This window comes from Choloepus didactylus, chromosome 18 (genome assembly GCF_015220235.1).
Source record: "Choloepus didactylus isolate mChoDid1 chromosome 18, mChoDid1.pri, whole genome shotgun sequence".
Lineage (NCBI taxonomy): Eukaryota > Metazoa > Chordata > Mammalia > Pilosa > Megalonychidae > Choloepus > Choloepus didactylus.
Genome location: NC_051324.1, coordinates 16,185,151 through 16,206,368, shown reverse-complemented (window position 1 = coordinate 16,206,368; position 21,218 = coordinate 16,185,151). Strand labels below are relative to the sequence as shown.

Genomic DNA, 21,218 nt, shown 5'->3' with positions numbered 1-21,218 from the left:
TAAAGCGGAGAGGAATCACCTCACACTAACGATGAGGCATTGGACCAATGTCACCTGGGTATGGTTTAATACCAAATGTAGAGGCATTTAAATTCACATTGTCAGATGAACACTGAGAAAGGCACAGATGACACCTCTCACAGAGGAAAAGAAGTCATAACATCTATCCAAGCCTGTGTTTCAGTATGTTGCACGGTCAGAGGACCAGGTGGAAAGAGGTGTGAAGAGAGGTTCATTCATTCCTCACTTTCCCTTCCACTCCCCTAGATCTAGCCCTAAGAAAACCTATGTTTATACCAATGTAACTGCATTAAAGTGGCACTTAATGTTCAATAATAATTGTCCCTGAGTTACTATGTCATTTGCTACTCCCAGAAGGACCAAATCCCATTTTGATTTGACAGATTACTAGCAGAATTACAGCAATAGGAGAGCAAAATTCAGACTCAATTTTGCCACTAGCAACCACCATGTGAACGATTTTTTACTTAAGAGTAAAAGGGACTGCATTCCAAGTCCCAGGTAGGTATATAGTGCTGGCACTTTGGGGCAACAATTTTTAGAGTCTTTGAAAAAAAACAAAACAAAACAAAACAAAACAACAACAAAAAATCACAAACTAAGTTCTGAAGAAAACTGGGCTCCAATGAATCAAACCAAACAATTTCACATTTAGTTATTACACATTCATGGGTTTTTATAGTGCTTAGAGTGGAGAAAACACTGGGATTTAGAAAAATCACTTTTTACTGTGGACTACACCTTTAACCAATTTACTTCTGCTTAAAAAGGGTCATGCAAAGCTTCTAGAGGCCTGGGCTATTGGCAGGAATCCTTTCCCTCTTCTGCCAAAGCACTTTTCCAAACCCTACAAAGCAGAGATGGCACCAGTTCTCACTGATACTCACAATTAAACATGGTATTCCATCTGGTACTGCCTCAAGTGCTATCCTTATATGCCAAAGAGTACTCCCCACTCCCAACCTCACAATAAACAAAGGAGCCTAGTTCTGCCTTTAACACTGCATAAACTCATTTTTCTATTTTCTGAAGTTGTTTTAGAAAACTACATGATATGAAATATACTTAAGCTCAAACATTACTCAAATCCACATGCACTATGTCAGAGACAAAAACTATATATCAAACAGCAAAGCATTTGCCCCTTTAATTCTTTTAGATTCACTTAAGAATCCAGGTATAACCCAACACATATACTGCCATGGCCATGGGATTTTCAAGTATTGAGTTTGTTTGCATAAGGAATCAACCTGAGATTTTTCTAAACTGCACTTCTCTGGCACTCAGTTTTAAAACCTTCATTCAATACAATAAAAGCCAACAACTTGACAATTATTGGAAAAAAATTATATTTTGGAAGAACTCACTACATAAGGTGACAGAATTCCAAAATCAAATTACATGAAAATATACATCACAATTTCTTTGTACAATAGGTGAGAAAAATCTGCAGTGTAGAAGAATAGAGGCAAAGAATTAGGAAGGGCCAATGAAAGGGGTATGAAGGTAAATAGCATTTTTAATAGCAAACCCAGAAGTTAAGTAGAAAGCCTATAGCTCTGCATGCTTTATTTATCCAACCTTAACATTAGGCAACTGGAGGGCAAAATGAAACCAAATTAGAATATTGTATTGTTTGGTCTGAATTTCAATAAACTGAATTCAGAACCAATGCTTTTTAGTTCTCAGGGGTAATGATGGGTTCAAGAGCTCTCAACAGCCAAAAATGTTATTGCTACATCCAATCCAAGAGATGGGTGCAACTAGATTACAAAAAGGACGAAGCACCTAATGATGACCAATCTTCCGAAGTCATCATAAAAATCAAGTAATTGTTTATTCAGTATTTCAGTATTTGAACTAAATGATTAAGAACTTTCTGGCAAACAGAAGGGATAAAGCAAAGGGTAGTGTGTCAGAACAAGGAAGATACAAAAGTTAAGTAAGTGAAAAGAGTTTAATGAAGCCTCAATGGTTTAAAAGGAAATTAAATGGAAACTTTTAATCCTAATTGCTTTTCATCTGACATGCTTTAAGGAGTCTTGAAAAACTGATAAGAAACAATGAATAGGGAAAGAAAACCTGCTAAAATCTTTTAGAATTTACACGATTCTTATTCTACTACAAGAAAGCATTATTTGGTACAAGGTGTATTTGTGGATGTACATGAACAGTATATATATTATCCGGATCATGTTGTGCTATGTACAGGTCTTTACAATTCTTCCTGAAGGTTAAAACAGTTCATTAGAATTCAAAATGCGTAATCATCTGTAAGTTGGCACTTGTTAGGCTCTTGTCAGCATTGATAACTGGCATGTTTTATTGCAGCCCAGTTCCAGCCAGTGTTTGCCAACTAGTTACATCAGAAGTCCAGCAATAGGTGGGTAGAGTGCAGGAAAAACAGTGCCATGTTTCTCAATTGGAGACCTAGAATAAAACAAACAGCATTATATAAGAAGTTTATGAATTATGAAAGAATAAACTAATCAATAAGAAATTTTTATACTGTTTCTTTGGAAACCAATTCTTAATTTCATTTTAAGCTCGCTTTTGTGTTGTCTAGTATGGTAGCTATATGTGGCTATTTGATTTTAAATTTAAATTAATATTAAATAAAATAAAAATTTAGTTCCTCAGTCACACTAGCCACATTTCAAGTGCTAAACAGCCACATACGGCTGCCATAACGTGCAGTACATATAGAATAATTCCTTCATCACAGAAAATTTTATTGGACAGCATTGACTTAGATCTTCCAATACTCCAAATGTCTTTCAATTTATATTACATATAGAATTTTTTAAATGCAAGAATTATTTAAAAGTCAAGTGATCTGGAAATTTATAAGTATTTGGGGATATTCATAGAAGCAATTTAAGATTATCATACTTTTCAACTTTCTAAATTCCAATTACCCTCTAGGTTCAGCCCTAATCGTTTTGTATCTGCTGGTCTCATGCCCTCAGTTAGACTGCAAGTTAAGAACTATGTCTAAATAAAAACAACTACCATCTTATCTGGTGTTTATTATGTGCCAAGCAACATGCTAAATGCCTCCCTAACTTTTCTCATTTAATGCTCATAATTACCACATGAAGTAGTCCTCTTTTTCCTCTATTTTGCTGAGAAAAGTTAGATAAGTAGCACAGCTAATAAGCAGTTTCCTACCCCCAAAATTAAGGAAACACTGTACTTAAGTAAAAAATAAAAAAAAATTAAAAAATTAAAGTCTTATTTAACCATTGGACTTCCCAGAGTCTTTATTATATTAACATATACTCTGAATAATGAGGCACAGCAGGAAAGAGAACACCTATTACATCTTTAGATCAGGTGTTCCAAGGAACTTAGAAATGTGTATCTGCTGCCAAGCACAATGATGAACACCAACTCAAACAGAAGATGATTGAGAATTCAAGAAATATTTTAAATTCCTGACAAAGGACCCAAATGTATTTAGAGTTTTAACAAATATTTAACTCAGGTCAGATATGTTAAAAGTGTAATTTGTCTTCTAAAGCCCAGAATAAATTTATCAGCCCTAAAATTACCCTAATTGAATCATGCCAAACATCTGTCGTAAGTAAAAAGAATGCTGTGGGCCAATCGACAGTCTTAAATGTGCCTATTTTCATATTTTAGACTAGTACAGATCGCAAGAGGTAGAACCACTACTAAATTTCTTTACAAAGGGCTGTACCAATCTATGTAAATGTCCCCCAGAAGAGCATGAAACGCACCAAATTTGAATATATCACCTTCACCAGGATCAGTTTCCACCATTTTCACACAATACGCACGTGCATACATATTTCATTAGAAAATCTAAAGACATATATACTGAAACTTAGAGCCATTATAATGGAGTAGGTATTGTAACTTTTAGGTAGCATTACTTGAATGTTTTTCCAAAAACTACACCACACCCAAATTAATCCCTAGCCAATCAATCCCTCGGGCTGAATGAGAACCGCCTATAGCCTGGGCATTCAGTAATCATTCCCCCAATGACACAAACTGTGAGAAATTTCAAGGCCACAAAAGAACCATTTAAAAACAGTTTCTATGTGAGGTTTTAAAGAAAATCCCCCAGAGAAGACTGAATGCATTAAGTCATTAATACCTACAATCAGGTATTTTAGAAGTGAGAACCCAGCTTTATATAGCATTAGCTTCTTCAGCAGGAAAAGGAAAATACTGATGATGATTCTCTTCAGAGAAAAGTAGAGAAAATGCAAGTCTTCCTATCTCTAAAAAGATAAGTGTGAAAGCAGAATTACCTGAATAACACTCAAAATAAATGGTGTTAACCTGACCCAGTCACAATTAGCATTTCCCATTTCAAACTTAAAAATATCTGCCTGTTAAAACTGCACACATTTGTTATTAATTGAAATCATACCGATGGTATGTCTTATTTGAAAGATTTAAATGTCTATGTTTGCCTCAAATCTTCTCCTACCAATTCCTGATTTTTAACGTACAAACCTGGAGATGGTTCACCTGCAATGGACTTAAGTGTCTTGTTCCATTTACTTCTAAATCTAGAATAAAATCATTAACTTCCTATGAGGCCACAAAGCCTAATCTTTTCAAAAGTCTTAAAAAATACATAATTCATACTGTGCTTCCAAACAGAAACCACTTTTTGATGTTAGAGAATAATAAAAGTAATAAAAGGGGAGGTATTCCAATAATCTTGACCATTCTTAATCTTAAGTGAAAGCAGTCCCTAAGGATAACAGTATAAGGAAATTTAATTCATTACATTTTATAAAGATGCTTCCAATAGTTACAATTCATCCTATGCTGCCTACCCAGTCTACTACTAAACATCACCAATTCATTGGCTTTTTCCCAAAACAGAACTCTTCTTATTCTTCTGTTTACATCACGATATTGCTGGCCGCACACACCCCACTTCCTTTCTGAAGTCTGTAATACTTCGCTCTCCTAGCTCTCCTCCCTGTGACCATGTTTCTACATGTTTCTGTCTCTGTTTCTTTGTTCTGCCCTAAATGTGGAAATTGTCCAAGACCTTATTTGTCCTTACCCCTTACTCTCATCTTTTCCAAATGAATCTTCATCTCTACTCTGGAAACCTGCAATCTCACCCAGCAGCCCTACGTTTAACTTCTGTCCTGACCAGTGAATATTTACTTATATACCGGCTCCTCCGTGCCATGCCCGCTTCTTCTCCCACTGGTGCTCTTGACACCATTTTACCTTTACCATTTTTTTTTTTAAATGCCTTTTCTACCTAGATAGACAAAAAGCTCTCTATTGGTCAGGATTATGTATTTATGTTACCCTATATATCCTCTTCCTCTCCAAGAAAACAGTGTCTTTGCAAATGTTAAGTGATTAATAAATATGCCTTAACATAAACTGAAATGTACTCAGGGTCCCCACCTGTTCTGGATGTTACCTCTCATTTCAAGGTATGAATTTTAATCCTTAATATTATGCAACTGTTAAAAAGGGAGCAGGTATGTTTTTGTTAAGCTAGCAAAATCTCAAAACATAAATGTAAATAAAAAGTAAAGAATGTATGGTATATTTACACGTTTTATATATACATATACACACATATACTTATAAAACACACATGTATGTACCTGTGTGTTAGGGCAGGGGGATCAATTTCTGAAAGATTAAACTATTGTCAGTGGTTACTTCCAGGAGTAGAACTGGGAGGCTGAGGTGAGAAAGAGATTCACTTTTCCTTGTATACAGAAGTTTCTGTATTCCAAATTTTCTGTATTGCCTGCTTTTTCCTGCAATTGGGGATTAGGGGGTAGAGGTAGTGAGGAGAGAAGGAGAAGGACAACAATAGAGATAGGCAAAGGAGAAGAAGAAACTCTAAAGGTAGCAATCAGATTTAGACAAAGGAAAGAAGGAACTAAGATAAAGGTAAGAGTAGATGATATTTCTAGGAGGCATGATCTAATGTGTCAAATGTATAAAGATTAAGAATAAAAATTAAAATTAAGCCTTTGATATGGCAAACAGGCAGTCTCTAGTGTCCTTAGTAGGTTAGTCTTCTGTGGAGGGGTTAAGAAAATGAGCCAAATGTCAACATGCTTGAAGACTGTCTGAATATGGAGAATGTGAATACATGCTTCTCCTGCAAGAAGTTTGTTGGTGATAGCTTGAGCAGAGGGATTTTAAGACTAAGGAATTTTTCATCCCTTGGATGGGTAATGATTTAATAGAGGAAGAAGACAAGTTTCTTTAGAGTGGTGCAGCAGTTGCTTTCTAATATGAAGAAAGATTGCAGACTAAAAGCAAGAGTGTGGTGAAATGAGAAGGAGCCTAGGGATGGATGGATGGATGGATAACTAGGTGAGAGAAATATTTTTAATGCTTTCAGTTACCCAAGACGTTCTTAATCGGGATAACCTGCTGGAAGGCACCTAAAGGGTCTCCAATTCTGTCTTAAGTTGAAGAAAAGAAAAAATGTTGCTATCAACATACTGCTTAGTTCTGGACAGAAGAGTCAGAAATGAGTAGATGATTATATAGCTCAACAAGCAGAAGACTAAGAAATAAAATAGATCAAATAGATACACTAAACAGAATAACAAACCCAAAAAGCAATTGTTGGCTGGTAATCTGGTTTAAGCAACAATGTATCAATTAAATGTGTCGAGAAGACCCACCTTTGCATAATGCTAACACTATAAGCAGATTAGACAGTCAAAAGATGCTGGTATTATCTGATGGAAGAGATCAAATACTGAGAATAGCAAACCAACTACTCAAAAAAGACATCAATAATCACCTAATGAGAGCAATGAGATCTTTGGGAATCACTTTAATCTGCATGATTTATATCAAAGTGTACATCCAGACCTGTGAATCTAAAAATACACATCCCTGACTTGTAAGGAGTACAGGATGATGGTTGTTGAAGAACATATCATCTTGGAAAATGTGAATATTAAATCTCTCCAGAAAATTAGATTAAGGAGAAAGCTAAGAATAATTTTGTGCAACATGAAAACTTAAGAAAAAGACCAAGCTAACTCTTAATAACCATATTAATAATACATGTGGGGGAACCTAAGAAGGTGGCTAGGTGAGACAGGACAAAAAAACACCTCTGTGAAAAATACTAGATAAAAACCATAAAGTGACCCAGAATACCGGTATCAGCGATGCACCAGCTGGACGAGGTCTGCTAGTACCACAGGGGCCATATACTTGGTGAAACCAGGAGTCTGCATTCTGAAACAAGTGAGTAAGCTGGCTGGAAGACCTGCAGCCACGCTGTGGTGTGGGGAAGCCAGGGGTTGGCGTTTGGAGACCGACTGGTTCTTCTTAAAAAAAAAAAAAAAAAAAAAGGGAAAAACCCAGGAGCAGCTGCAGTTGTGACAGTGGGAACTACGCAGTAAAACACAGCACAAGAGGGCGGAGCCGGCCTCTCGGTGTCTGGCCTGGAGGATAGAACATTGCAGATACCCTCAGGGGCAGGGGAGTGGAGGAGAGAGCCGGAAGCAGAAAGAAACCCCACAGCTTGCAGCTGGCTTCCCGGAGGGCTGGATAAACTCCTGCCTGGGGCCATGCCCACAGCCTAGAGCCCAGCCAGTTGTCCCAGAGCTGGGAAGGAGGAACTGTGCGAGGAGAGGGTGGCTGAGATCCCCCATTCGGCAATCTTTGCATCACGCTGAGAGCGCCCCTGCACGGCCCGGCGGCCTGGGGCTTCCCTTGAGGGACGGCGTGCGCTGGTGACGTAGCACAGCATTACTTCAGCAGAGGTCCTGGAAGATCACGGCTGAGAAAGGGGGCCCGCTAGGAAAACCCAGGGACACTACGCCAAGTCTGGTGGTTTGTGGGAAAGCAAGAGAGAGGGTCTGGGGCTGAACTGAAATGAAGGCTTAGACTCTTGCAGCAGCCTTGAATCTCCAGGAACCTGGGGGGTTTGAATATTAAAGCTGCCCTTCCTCCCTGGCCACCCAGACACACACCCCACATTCAGGGCGGTTGGCTCCAGCAACACACCCAAACTGAGTTCACCATCTGAACCCCACAAGAATCATTTCCCCACACACCGAAGGGACAAGGTGAAGGAGAACTGACTTGAGGGGTATAGGTGACTCGCGGACGCCATCTGCTGGTCAGTTAGAGAAAGTGTACGCCACCAACTTGTAGTTCTGAAAAATTAGATTGGTATCTTTTTTTTACAACTTGAAAGAACCCTACCAAGCAAAGCAAATGCCAAGAGGCCAAAAACAACAGAAAATCTTAAGGCATATGATAAAACCAGACAATATGGAGAACCCAACTCCAAACTCCCAAATCAAAATATCAGAAGAAACACAGAACTTGGCACAATTAATCAAAGAACTACAATCAAGGAACGAAAACATGGCAAAGGATTTAAAGGACATCAAGAAGACCATGGCCCAGGATATAAGCGACATAAAGAAGACCCTAGAAGAGCATAAAGAAGACATTGCAAGAGTAAATTAAAAAATAGAAGATCTTATGGAAATAAAAGAAACTGTTGGCCAAATTAAAAAGACTCTGGATACTCACAATACAAGATTAGAGGAAGCTGAACAACGTCTCAGTGTCCTAGAAGTCCACAGAACAGAAAATGAAAGAACAAAAGAAAGAATGGAGAAAAAATCGAAAAAATCGAAATGGATCTCAGGGATATGATAGATAAAATAAAACGTCCAAACTTAAGACTCATTGGTGTCCCAGAAGGGGAAGAGAAGGGTAAAGGTCTAGAAAGAGTATTCAAAGAAATTGTTGGGGAAAACTTCCCCAACCTTCTACACAATATAAATACACAAAGCATAAATGCCCAGCGAACTCCAAATAATACATGTGGATGGGGGCAGGGATTAAACATGTGTCAGGAAGTTTATACCATTCATAGGTTAACCGTGCACACCCTCCACACACCAACCATTCTTATTAAAAATATATCTACTTGTCAACTCTATTCCTGAATTGTAATGCCTATCTCTAAACTTTGAGATGCTGATCCCTTAATGTATAACCTGACTGGTCTCTGGAACAATGCATATCTCTGAGACACCTGAAACTCAGAGCTAGAGCTCGGCAGATATGAATGTTAGTATTAGTGTAAAAAGCAACTGTTAAAAAAAAAGCTGAAAAAGAGCCCAGACTTCAATTAGTGATATGAATGAAGCAGATCTGGTTAAGACTAGGGCAAACTGGGCCAAAGGTTGAAACTGACTGTGTTTTAAAACTTCAACTTGTGAGACCAAGGGAAGAGATGTCTATTTGGTGCAGGATTTATATTTTCTAAACAGTATAACCCTACAGTCGGTTTGTTCAAACACCACAATTAGGTGGAACTTTGAATAGGAAGTGAGATACGGTAGGTTAGTATAGGTTAGAGTGAAATAGTGACACATCCCAAAGTAATTTGGGCAGAGAATAAAAAATATATTTACAGCCTACCCCCCCCCACGCCCCAAGGAGCTGGGGGGGGGGAGGATATATATATATGCATCTACTTAAATAAACAGGATCACTACAGCAGATCACCCATAATAGTGAATGCCCTCAAGAGTAAGATGGATGTAGCATAGCAGTCTGGACAGTTTTTGCTTTTCTACATATTCTTAGTGGAATAAACAACATTAGAAAGGCTCAACATTCCAGAAGTCTTAATTTTAAGGAAAGGTGGGTGAGATGTGGAGTCCAATCCCTAAATTGTAGGTTGATCTCTCAGACTGAAAAAGAAGTAAATTTTACTAAATAATCTTCTCTAGGTGCAGAACAAATAAGTAGCCCTCCTTAGGTATGAATATGATACTCATCAAGGCTTAGCCATCTTGGATAACCACTTATTCCAAATGTGGTCTCAAATAAGAAAGGGAGACTATAGGACTTCATTGAAGGAATAGAAGCCATATATATGCAGCCACGTAGACTTTTATTCCTGAAAAATGACTCTGAATCCACTAACACACATCTGTAACTAGGTAAAGCAGGAAGTCTTCTATCTGACTACATTGGGCTATCCTGGTATCCTAGGTCAGCTTCCTTGGGAGTCAGATTCTGAGGCAGAGATTTATTTGGAAGAGATTAACTGGGAAGTATTCCCAGAACTGGGAGTGAAGGAAGTAGGATAATAAGGTGAAAGGAGAAGATAAGCTGAGAGGGCAGCAGAAACACAGGTCTCAGTGAATCATACCTGAATAGCTTTTCAGAGAATTCCCAAACTGAGGCAAGAGAGCTATGGTCCAAGCCTTTGTACCAAACCATCTCACCCTCAAACAGACTAGTCATTGGATACAGGTGAGGCCCAGGGAGGGTGAATAACCCAGGGAAGTCATCTCTTTTTAGCTAAGAGTGATTCCTCGAAAGGAACTCAACCACGAGTTTCAGCAGGCAACACTCCCAGCAGTTTGGGGTAGAACTGCTTCCTTAAGGGTGGGAATCCAGGCAGAAGACTATAATATCCACTACATCTAGCTCACCCTCTCTTACCCTCTTACTTGCTCCATTCTGATGAAGCCAACTGCCATCTTGTAAGCTGACCTATGAAGAGGCCCATGTGACAAAGAACTAAGGGAGGCCTGCAGCTAAGTGAGGAACTGAATCCTGCCAAGCACAACCTGAGTGAGCTTGAAAGTAGATCCAACCCTCATAGAGCCTTAGTATGACTGCACGGTCAGCCGACACCCTTACCGCAGCTTTGTGAGAGACCCAGAACCAGAGGATTCAATAAGTCACACCCAGATCTTAGGCCCACATAGACTATGAGATAATAAATGTTGTTTTAAACCACTAAGTTTGGGGTAATTTGTTACATAGCAATAGAGAACTAATACAACCTCTCCAGCTTTGATGCAAAATAAAAAGAGATTCAGAATCTTCTTGCCCAGTGATATAGAAAATGGCCATATTTCTGGTCTGTGGGAGTGGGAACAGATTTGTTTCTCTTTCTTTCTCTCCTCTTCCTATTCCACACATGAATTTAGAAGATAGGTAAGACTATTTATTACTAATCTCTACAAAGGACAAGGTATAAACACTAATAAAAAGTAAAGTAAAGAAAGTATGGGTCAAGCAACATCTGCAATACTTCCATTTTTAGAAAACATTAGATAAACCATGGATTTTAAAGCAGATAAAGATATTTTACACAATTTTAAATTAATTTTACTTTTGGTTCAACCCAAGCAGATAATTCCCTTTTCAAGTGTTTATTGTGGGTTGTATTTCAAATCTATATCCTATTACATGACTAAAGGCACAGAGGATGTTCAGAAAGTATGTGCTGACAAGGAATGAAAAAAGCCAGCCTTTAAGAAAAGTTTGAGTGATGGGCTAAATTTAACACAAGATTTATCTATGACATAGCCTTAAACACAAAAATTACGTAAAAACAATGACATTTAAAGATCATGTGGGCACTTCAAAAAAAGGAAGACTGACCATTTATTCAAACACTTGATTGCCTACAGCATACCATACTCTGTGCACCAGGTGGATGAGTCCCTTTTCAGAAGATGTTAATTAAGTAATGGATTTTGATGTGATATTTCAAATCCAATTTTCAAATGATTTCACTTTTAGTTCAACCCAGACAGACAAGTTGGGTTCAGGTGCTTCCTGGGTTTTTATTTCCCAATTGCCTCAATATCATATGTAATGAGAGAAGACAAGTTCATAAATAACTGAAAGGTAGACTATAAGTGCTACAAATCAGAAAAGGAATAATTTTTTGACAGTCAAGAGTAATTGCTTCAGCAAAGAAGTAGAATTTAAGATGGGCCTCAACTCAACAAGTGGCAAAAGAAGTAGAAGACAAATATTCCAGACTATTATTGGCATAGGAACTGTTCATTGGCACTAAAAAATTGTTGAGTGAATCATGGAATGCATTTCAGAAGCTGGAAGATGATACAAGAAAAGATGGAAAACTTCTAGCTATTTTTAAGGAACAAACAATAGATAAGAAACACAGTGGGTACTTGAATGCCAGTTTAAGTCTGCACGTTGATTAATCCAGTGTTTCCCAAAGAATGTTTGTCTCTCTGGGACAGAAGGTCCTCCTGAGGAGCTTCAAACTGATGATAAAATACGAATTCCTTTCTTCAGTTCTTATCATTGAAAAACATATAATATAGTCCCCAGGACTACATTTTTTTTACACCCAAGTCTGAGCTTAAATAGTAACCTAAAAAAAGAAAGTTAGGAACAATAACTAAAATTGATCATTCAATCAAATTAATATATTACTAATTTTATTTAAGACTATTCTACCAAGAATTCCACCATACACTTCTGAAACAGTGCAAAGCTCTTACAATGCATACACAAAAGTATTTTGAGGACTTGCAACTTTTAAGGCAGCTTTGTTATCACTGTGTGAACAGTGCTAACCTATGTTAGTCAAGATTTCTAATTACTGCTTTCTTACTCTTTAATTATAAGTTACTAGTTTAGTTTTATCATTAGCAGTGTATTATATTGCTTTTAATTAACCTATTCTACGCGATGAGGTATTTTGATTCAACATTTTTGGTCTATACTTTTCTGATAAGTGGACTTTAATCTTAATAGATGGCCTTAAAAGACATGTACATGTTATGGTTCAAAACATAAATTAACCCTAATCCTACATTAAATCAGATAATACATACTCCCTCCCATAATTTGTGACACTTCATTAGTAATCTTTAACTCGCAATATATGATAAAGGTAAATATATTTATCATATTTACCTTTATCATTGATTATTTCCTAAATTTATAAAGTACCATATCTATAAGGTAAAGCAATACATAAGCTTAGGCTTCAATAGGCTTATTTTGTTCCTCTTTAGTTCTTTGTTGTTACCAACCTCTTTTCTGACTGGAAAACAGGTATGAATAAGGAAAATAAGTCCAGAGGATCTTCATTGTTCCTAAGAGTGTGTCCTACGCATAAAATAACCAATGCAATAGGCTGAGCTGTGTGAAGACTAGCATGGCAACTGTATCTAGGATGAATATGTAGGATGAGGTGCAGGCAAGTGTAAAAGATGCTGAAAAAACTAAGGCAACAGTTTAGTAACAAGAACTTCATCTACAATGGTGGTAAGTGTCAAAAAAAGTAGAAAGACCAGACACAAGGACCACTGACTAAGATGTGAGGGAGATATCAGATGTAATGATAATGAAATAAGGAAAGAATTATTAGCAAAGATAGAACAAAAATAAACAGGATAGATATAAACAAGATGGTGAAAAACAGAAATAATTGGAAGACTGCTAGGTTATTAGTATATTTGGTGGTAACATGAAAGTTTAATTTTCAGCACATTGAACTACAGATTGTCAAAAGGAGATCTAAAAGTACATTTAAATCTTACCAGAAACTAAAGATAGCAAAAATGAAAACAGGATGAGTAGTGTACAGACTGATTTTAGCCTGACTTCTGATTTGCACCTTTGCATTTGATACATTTAATCAAAAAAATAACAAAAATTAAGGCAGTGTGACACTGGTTCAGAAATAGGCAAACCAATCAACAAAAAACATCCCAGAAACAAATCCACACATATCTGGAAATATGATTTTATAGCATAACTGTCACTGAATATTAGCAGTGAAAGGATGGACTTGTTAAGAACTGGCATGGTCAATAGTTATACATATAGAGGGAAATGAAGTTGAATCCCTACCTCTCACCAGATACAAAATTCAATTTCAGTTGATTCAACACAAGTGGCAACAAGATAAAACTTGTAAAAGACAATATACAGATTTGTTTTGTATGACTGCGTGGTATGTGAATATATCTCAATAAAATGAAGATAAAAAAAAAAGACAATATAGAACAAGAGGTTTTTTTTTTTATTGGAGAAGACGCAAAACTATCTTTATTCGCAGAATATACATGTACTTATTTATTCTATTTTTTTTACATTCTACATTATAAACAACAGCTTTTTGATGGCAGGAAAGGAAAGAATTTATTAACTAAGACACAAAAGGTAAAATCCATAAAGGAAAGGATTTCCTTCAATTACATTAGAATTAAGAACCTCTGGTTCATCCAAACACACCAAAAAGAAAGTGAAGTGACGACCCTACACATCAACAACCTAAAAGAAAAATAGTCCAAAGATCTGAACAAGCATTTCATAGAGGAAACACCGATGGTCAAACACATGAAATGATACACAATTGCACTGGTAACATGGACAATGCACATTAAGGCCACAATGACATTTAACCTTCAAGGTTAAAAATTTGTGCATGTCTTATATATAATATCAAATGCTAGAGAGGATCTGGAGCAAATAGAATCCCTGTATTTGTCAAGAGGAGTATAAGTAGATGCAACACTTTGAAAAGCAATTTGTGCATGTATCTATAACTGAACAATTCCACCCTGGGTATACACCTTAAAGAAACTTTTGTAGTACATGTGCAGTAGGAAATCAAGGATAGCCACTCTTTACAACAGAAAAACAGAACAAAAAACAATTCTGCTACACCCAAACACACCCCAAATCAGAAAATAACTTCAATGAGACTCAAACAGAGAGATAATTTATCTAATGAAAAACTACAAGACAGTGAAAATAAAAGTGAAATACAGCAATACGCAACAACATGGATAAACTTCAAGAATAAAATGGAAACCAATAAAAGCCATAAAAGAATTCATACATAATTCCACATATATACAGTTCAAAAGTATCCAATACGTTGCTTAGGAATAAAAACTTGGTAAAATTATAAAGAAAAGGAATGGTAAAGAAAGAAAGAACTGGGAAGGTAAGAAGGGGATGGGATGGAGGGGAATATAGAGGATGTAAAAGGTAATGGCAACGTTCTTTTTCTTAAAATAGGTGGTGGATACACGGATGTACCATGACTTCTGAATTTTCATAAATTTCATAAATAGTTTTTATCAATTCAGTATTTCCTTTTTAAAAAAGAAACCAGTTAATTGAAATGCCACATATGTGGTCAATTCAAACAGACTGTGTACTACTCTGAAGTCAGATGGGTGCTTCCTATCTTTGATTCCTTGTTAGACCTAAGATAAACTGTGGACAGATGTTATACAACAAAAGGGAAATTCTCCCTACTGGCCCCATCAGTAACAAACAAGTAACTAACAAGAAGATAAAGACTAACTAAACAAGAAAGGTAGGTATTTAATGGTCTTGGCAATATACTATGAAATACGATCTTTCTTTAAAAAAAAAAAAAAAAGAAAACTGATAAGTCATCCTTTACCATACATAACACAGTCTGAAAAGATGTAAGAAACTTCAGTGCCCAGCAATAGTCAAGACAGTAGACCAAAAGGTAAAACAGAAGAAACTACACTGAAATAAATACTTTATCGTTAGAAATTCTACCATCAGTGAAAAGATACAGACCATACTAAACATTCTAACACAGAATATCTAGTTAAAAGCAACTGGTACTGTAAACAATTGAATGTATGCTTTGTTTTGTATGACTGCATGATATGTGAATATATCTCAATAAAAATGAATTTAAAAAAAAAAAAAAAAAAAAAGCAACTGGGTCTACTGAACAAAGAAAGCAAACAGATCCCGCCTCGAGAACCAGCGGACTACTTACTGGATAATGTTACTAAAATACGAAACTCAGGAAAACAAGCAATTCAAATACACAAACCACACGATTTCAAAAAACTTACAAAGATAAAACAGTAGTATGATTTTTAAAATCAACTTACCCTGAAATAAGTGAAGTTACTAGCTGCTGAATAAATGTCACTCAAAAGCAGTCTCTTGACTTTTTCTTACACAACGGGCAACTTTCCTTTTAAAGTCTCCATTTCTGTCTTCCCTCCATTCCTTCTGTAGAAACAAAAGTAGTATCAAATGGTTTTATGCAAATTCCCCTTATATTCTCAAATACTAACTTTAATATTGAATGTAATGCTTTGGCAATTTTTAAAAATGTTTAAAATAGATAAGGCAAACTTTTGCAAGGCACTCTGTTGAATACAGGAGTAAAAATCTTCTATGCAAATTACCTATCCAGACAAAATTCTCTTACTAAAAGGAAAAGGCCACAAAGAATATTAACGTTTTGTATTACACTGAAAAGAAAGCTACAATTTACAAATCAGACAATCAAGGTCTCTGAAGGATTACCAACTCTTCCCGTTGAAAGCAACCAGAGAATAAAGTGAACATAAAAGTGTCTCATACAAAGGTTCCTGAGTGGGGAAATACCTGGTTCACACTGAAATGATATTGAGTACTACTTGCTAGTGCAAAAAATGAGAAAACAACAAACAAACCAAAACGGATTACATTATCACTATTTCTGCCAGGAGCATTAAAATAGAATGCAAAACAGCACTAAGCAGAGTTTTACATGAGAACAGTACTGCTTTTACTTGTAATGTAAATAGCAGGAAATTCTCGTTAAAATGCCCAGTGTTTTTTTTTTTTTTAAAATATCATCTACATAGAATCTTCTTATCCTTTCAGAGGAAGATAAAAACAATTTTTGCCCTCAGAGCAAGACACATCAGTAAACCCATCACTCCAAAAATTTTGAGATCAACTATAATGCTGGCATGTACAGATTACTGTGGAACCTAAGCTAGAGGATAGGAAAGTCTTGAGTCATCATCGGGTCTGGGAAAGGAAGTTGTGAACACTTTGGGGGACCACTGGGAAAATATGAATATAAACTGGATGTTTGAATATTTCAGACAATTACAGTTCATCTGGTATTAGGTATGATAATGGTATTGTGAATGTGTAGGAGAACGTCCTGATCTTTTGGAGATTTTGTTGAAGTATGTATAGGTAAAATGTTACAAAGTCTGTAATTACCTCACCATTTTTAAGTAAAAGAAAGAAAAGGGCAATTCCTGTCACAGGGGGAAGGACAATCTCAAGGAAAAAAATAACCACTTCACTACAATAATGTAGTGAAGAAGTAAAAGGGAAAAGGATTCAATATGAAAGCAGAGAAACAGGAATTTAGAGAGACGTATATAATATCACTGACATTTTCTGGCAACTAAGACAAGCCTTGGCAAGGATGACTTCTAGAGGAAAGGCAGATTGGTAGATGACGATTCCAAAGTAGGGAATAGCCACCATAGTTACCATTTGTTGAGTCCATTTTGCCATACACTGTGGATTGCCAGATAGGTGACATTACCATGCCCATTTTACTTATGGAGAACTTAGGAATTCGATATTGTCAGATACCAGAAAAGAATCTAACATGTAGAAGGAGTTTCTGACCCAGGGGCTCCGCAGCTTATCTAACAGAAACCAGATGAGCCATAAACTAAGGGTTGAAGGCTGTTTTAGAAATCCCAGTCATAGTGGCGTCTCGATCCCAAAAGGCAGATAAGGCAAGATCGGATAGGTCCGTAAGATGAATGACCACAAGCAAGCCAAAAGGCCTGCTTCCTCCACATAGATAATACAGCTGCACATCAGAGAAGAGTAGTGTGTTAGAACCCTAGCAACCAATCAGTTCAGAAGTTGATAAGCCCTCACCCACTCAAAGCACAGGACACCATTCCCTCCCCACGTGGTTTTTTTTTTGTTTGTTTGTTAAAAAATGCCACTCTCAGAAAGAGAGCTGGACAGATGTGGCCCTCTCTCTCTCTAGCTAAGCCAACTTGAAAGGTGAAATCACTGCCTCCCCCCTACGTGGGATCAGACACCCAGGGGAGTGAATCTCCCCAGCAACGTGGAATATGACTCCCGGAGAGGAATGCAGACCTGGCATCATGGGACGGAGAACATCTTCTTGACCAAAAGGGGGATGTGAAAGGAAATGAAATAAGCTTCAGTGGCAGAGAGATTCCAAAAGGAGCCGAGAGGTCACTCTGGTGGGCACTCTTACGCACACTTTAGACAACCCTTTTTAGGTTCTAAAGAATTGGGGTAGTTGGTGGTGGATACCTGAAACTATCAAACTACAACCCAGAACCCATGAATCTCGAAGACAGTTGTATAAAAATGTAGCTTATGAGGGGTGACAATGGGATTGGGAAAGCCATAAGGACCACACTCCACTTTGTCTAGTTTATGGATGGATGAGTAGGAAAATAGAAGGAAACAAACAGACAAAGGTACCCAGTGTTCTTTTTTACTTCAATTGCTCTTTTTCACTTTAATTATTATTCTTGTTATTTTTGTGTGTGTGCTAATGAAGGTGTCAGGGATTGATTTAGGTGATGAATGTACAACTATGTAATGGTACTGTGAACAATCGAATGTACGATTTGTTTTGTATGACTACATGGTATGTGAATATATCTCAATAAAATGAAGATTAAAAAAAAAAACAAAAAAGTGTTATGAGTGATGCACAAAAAAAAAGAAAAAAAAATGCCACTCTCAGAAAGAGAGCTGGACAGATGTGGCCCTCTCTCTCTAGCTAAGCCAACTTGAAAGGTGAAATCACTGCCCTCCCCCCTACGTGGGATCAGACACCCAGGGGAGTGAATCTCCCTGGCAACGTGGAATATGACTCCCGGGGAGGAATGCAGACCTGGCATCGTGGGACGGAGAACATCTTCTTGACCAAAAGGGGGATGTGAAAGGAAATGAAATAAGTTTCAGTGGCAGAGAGATTCCAAAAGGAGCCGAGAGGTCACTCTGGTGGGCACTCTTACGCACACTTTAGACAACCTTTTTTAGGTTCTAAAGAATTGGGGTAGCTGGTGGTGGATACCTGAAACTATCAAACTACAACCCAGAACCCATGAATCTCGAAGACAATTGTATAAAAATGTGGCTTATGAGGGGTGACGGTGGGGTTGGGAAAGCCATAAGGACCACACTCCACTTTGTCTAGTTTATGGATGGATGAGTAGAAAAATAGGGGAAGGAAACAAACAAACAAACAGACAAAGGTACCCAGTGTTCTTTTTTACTTCAATTGCTCTTTTTCACTTTAATTATTATTCTTGTTATTTTTTGTGTGTGCTAATGAAGGTGTCAGGGATTGATTTAGGTGATGAATGTAAAACTATGCAATGGTACTGTGAACAATCGAATGTACGATTTGTTTTGTATGACTGCATGGTATGTGAATATATCTCAATAAAATGAAGATTAAAAAAAAAAGGAGAAAAAAAAGAAAGAGAGCTGGAGCCATTTTCTTTCTTTTCGCTGGCTCCCACCTGCTTTCTTCCTCTAATAAACCTTAAACTTTCTACTTAAACTATGACTTGCTGCGTCGCATGGATTCTTGAACGACTCCGACCTAAAAGATAAAGCAATAAATACACATTTATCTCCTTTCTATCCTGAGATCTTATTAGAATGAGCATTATCAGAATTTTTTTTCATGTATAAAATCTCAAATAACAAAGAAAATGGCAGGAAAGATATCCAATAATGGGGAAGACAATAAATTTCTGGAAAACCAGAAGACTGAGTTCTGAAACATGTAACAAAGAAGTTCAGCAGCCTAGAGACATTTCAGTGGAACTGGGGCAAAGGAGGAAGGGGACCTATTTAGCAGAACCTTAAAGAAGCCAAAATTTGGCAGATCTGAGAAAAGCCTGAGTAAGAAGTGAGACCGAAAACAGATTAACTGAAAGCCTGTATACTCAACAGCCCGACTCCCCTAGCCCATACCTAAAACAGTAATACCTTTGTAAAATGATAATAGTTGCAATAATGATGATGATGATGATATATGGGTTTTATATAAATATACTGAAGAACACTAGACATAGGGCTGCTAGTGTAGGTGTAGGTATCAAAAATAACTACTCTTCATTTTGGCATTTAAGTGACACCATCTTCCCCTAACCCTTATCTTCAGTTTAATATCCAACCCACATACCCTTGAGTGAAACTTGCCTCCAAGAAATACTGTCCTCCCCACATACGCAGAAAGCTCAATCTTTCCTTATTTCTTAATCATGAATGGGCAGCTGTATAGAAAGTCAGAGTGAAGCATGCTTCAAAAGAACAAAGAAAAACTGATCTTGAAGAAAGAAACTTAAGAACATAACATTTAAAATTTTTTAATTAGAACTCCCCCCCCCTCCAAATTCAAGAAACTATTATACTCATTAAACAGTGATAAAAACCTATCAGCAATTAATGGAGAAAAGAACAATCTATTCAAAACTGAAAATATTGCTGAAATGAAAATTTCAAGTAGAAAATTCAAAATCTGCCCTAATTTAGATGAAAAAGATAAAACAGAGAATTGATCTGGGTAATAACTAAAACAAGTTCAAAATAGGAGAGCATATTAAACATATTTTTTAAAAAATCCTCCAAAAGAACTGAAAAGAAAAATTTCCCAGAGCTGAAGTCTTCAATCTGAAAAAAACATCAACTACAAAGATGAAAAATTTTAAAGTTTATGCAACACTGAAATTTCAGAAGACCAAGAATCAAGAGAAGAACTTAAAGCAGAAAGAGAAGAAAAGATCACCTAAAAATGGAGAATTATTACTCTAACATTAACCTTTCCCATCAGCCACAACCACAACAGCTAAAAGCTAAACTCTCTTGAAATTTGATTTGCCTTCCTAGAATACTATAAACAAAGTTTCAGTCAAGTATAAGGACAGTATTAAAACGTTTTCAGTCATGTAAGAACTCAGATTTAATTCCCACATATCTTTCTAAAACATTACTCTAGGATGAAGTATAGCAAAAGGAGCACATCAACAATGGGGGGGGGGGGGGATAGAAAGAAATAGGATCCAAGAAACAGAAGATTCAATCCAGAAAAGTAATAAAGGGGAAATCCAAGGAAGGCAGCTAAGTAGCAGGCTGAGAGTCAGTCTAGTTTGGAGCCAGAGGACAGAGGAATCCAGAAGAGAAATCTCCAAGGAAAAAAAAAAGAGAGAGTAAGTTATGATTTAAATATATGAGACAACTGGCTAAATCAGAGGACAAAAGTGGGTTTCAAGAAAACGAATGGAATTGATTTTTACACAATTTGTGGTGCAAAATTTGGAATAGTAATATAGACTTTAATAGGGTCTTGAAATTAAATTTTCTTAGGTGTAACAATGGTTTGTAGTTTGGTAAGATAGTTTCCTTATTCTGGCTCCAGTATGTAGGGTGGAGCTTAATTATGTCTGCAAATTAAATGGATATAAATAAAGATATGGATGTATCTTTACAGATATAGATTAGATATATAGATATACAGATATAGATATACCTACATAGAAAATTGTAGTTCTGGCTGACTTTTATTGACT

The 21,218-nt window shown here is 36.7% G+C and overlaps 1 protein-coding gene across 1 annotated transcript in view; it reads right to left on the bottom strand.

Moving 5' to 3' along the window:
* Window positions 1-1,353: 1,353 nt before the first annotated feature.
* The window catches only part of UBE2G1 (ubiquitin conjugating enzyme E2 G1), a 127,470-nt gene continuing 107,605 nt past the window's right edge, over window positions 1,354-21,218 (bottom strand). Inside the window, exons 6-7 of the mRNA XM_037810445.1 lie at window positions 15,729-15,852; window positions 1,354-2,451 (exon numbers count right to left, since the gene is read on the bottom strand). Coding sequence (XP_037666373.1) covers window positions 15,766-15,852 — 87 coding nt within the window. The 3' untranslated portion in view covers window positions 1,354-2,451; window positions 15,729-15,765. The remainder of the gene's footprint in view (window positions 2,452-15,728; window positions 15,853-21,218) is intronic.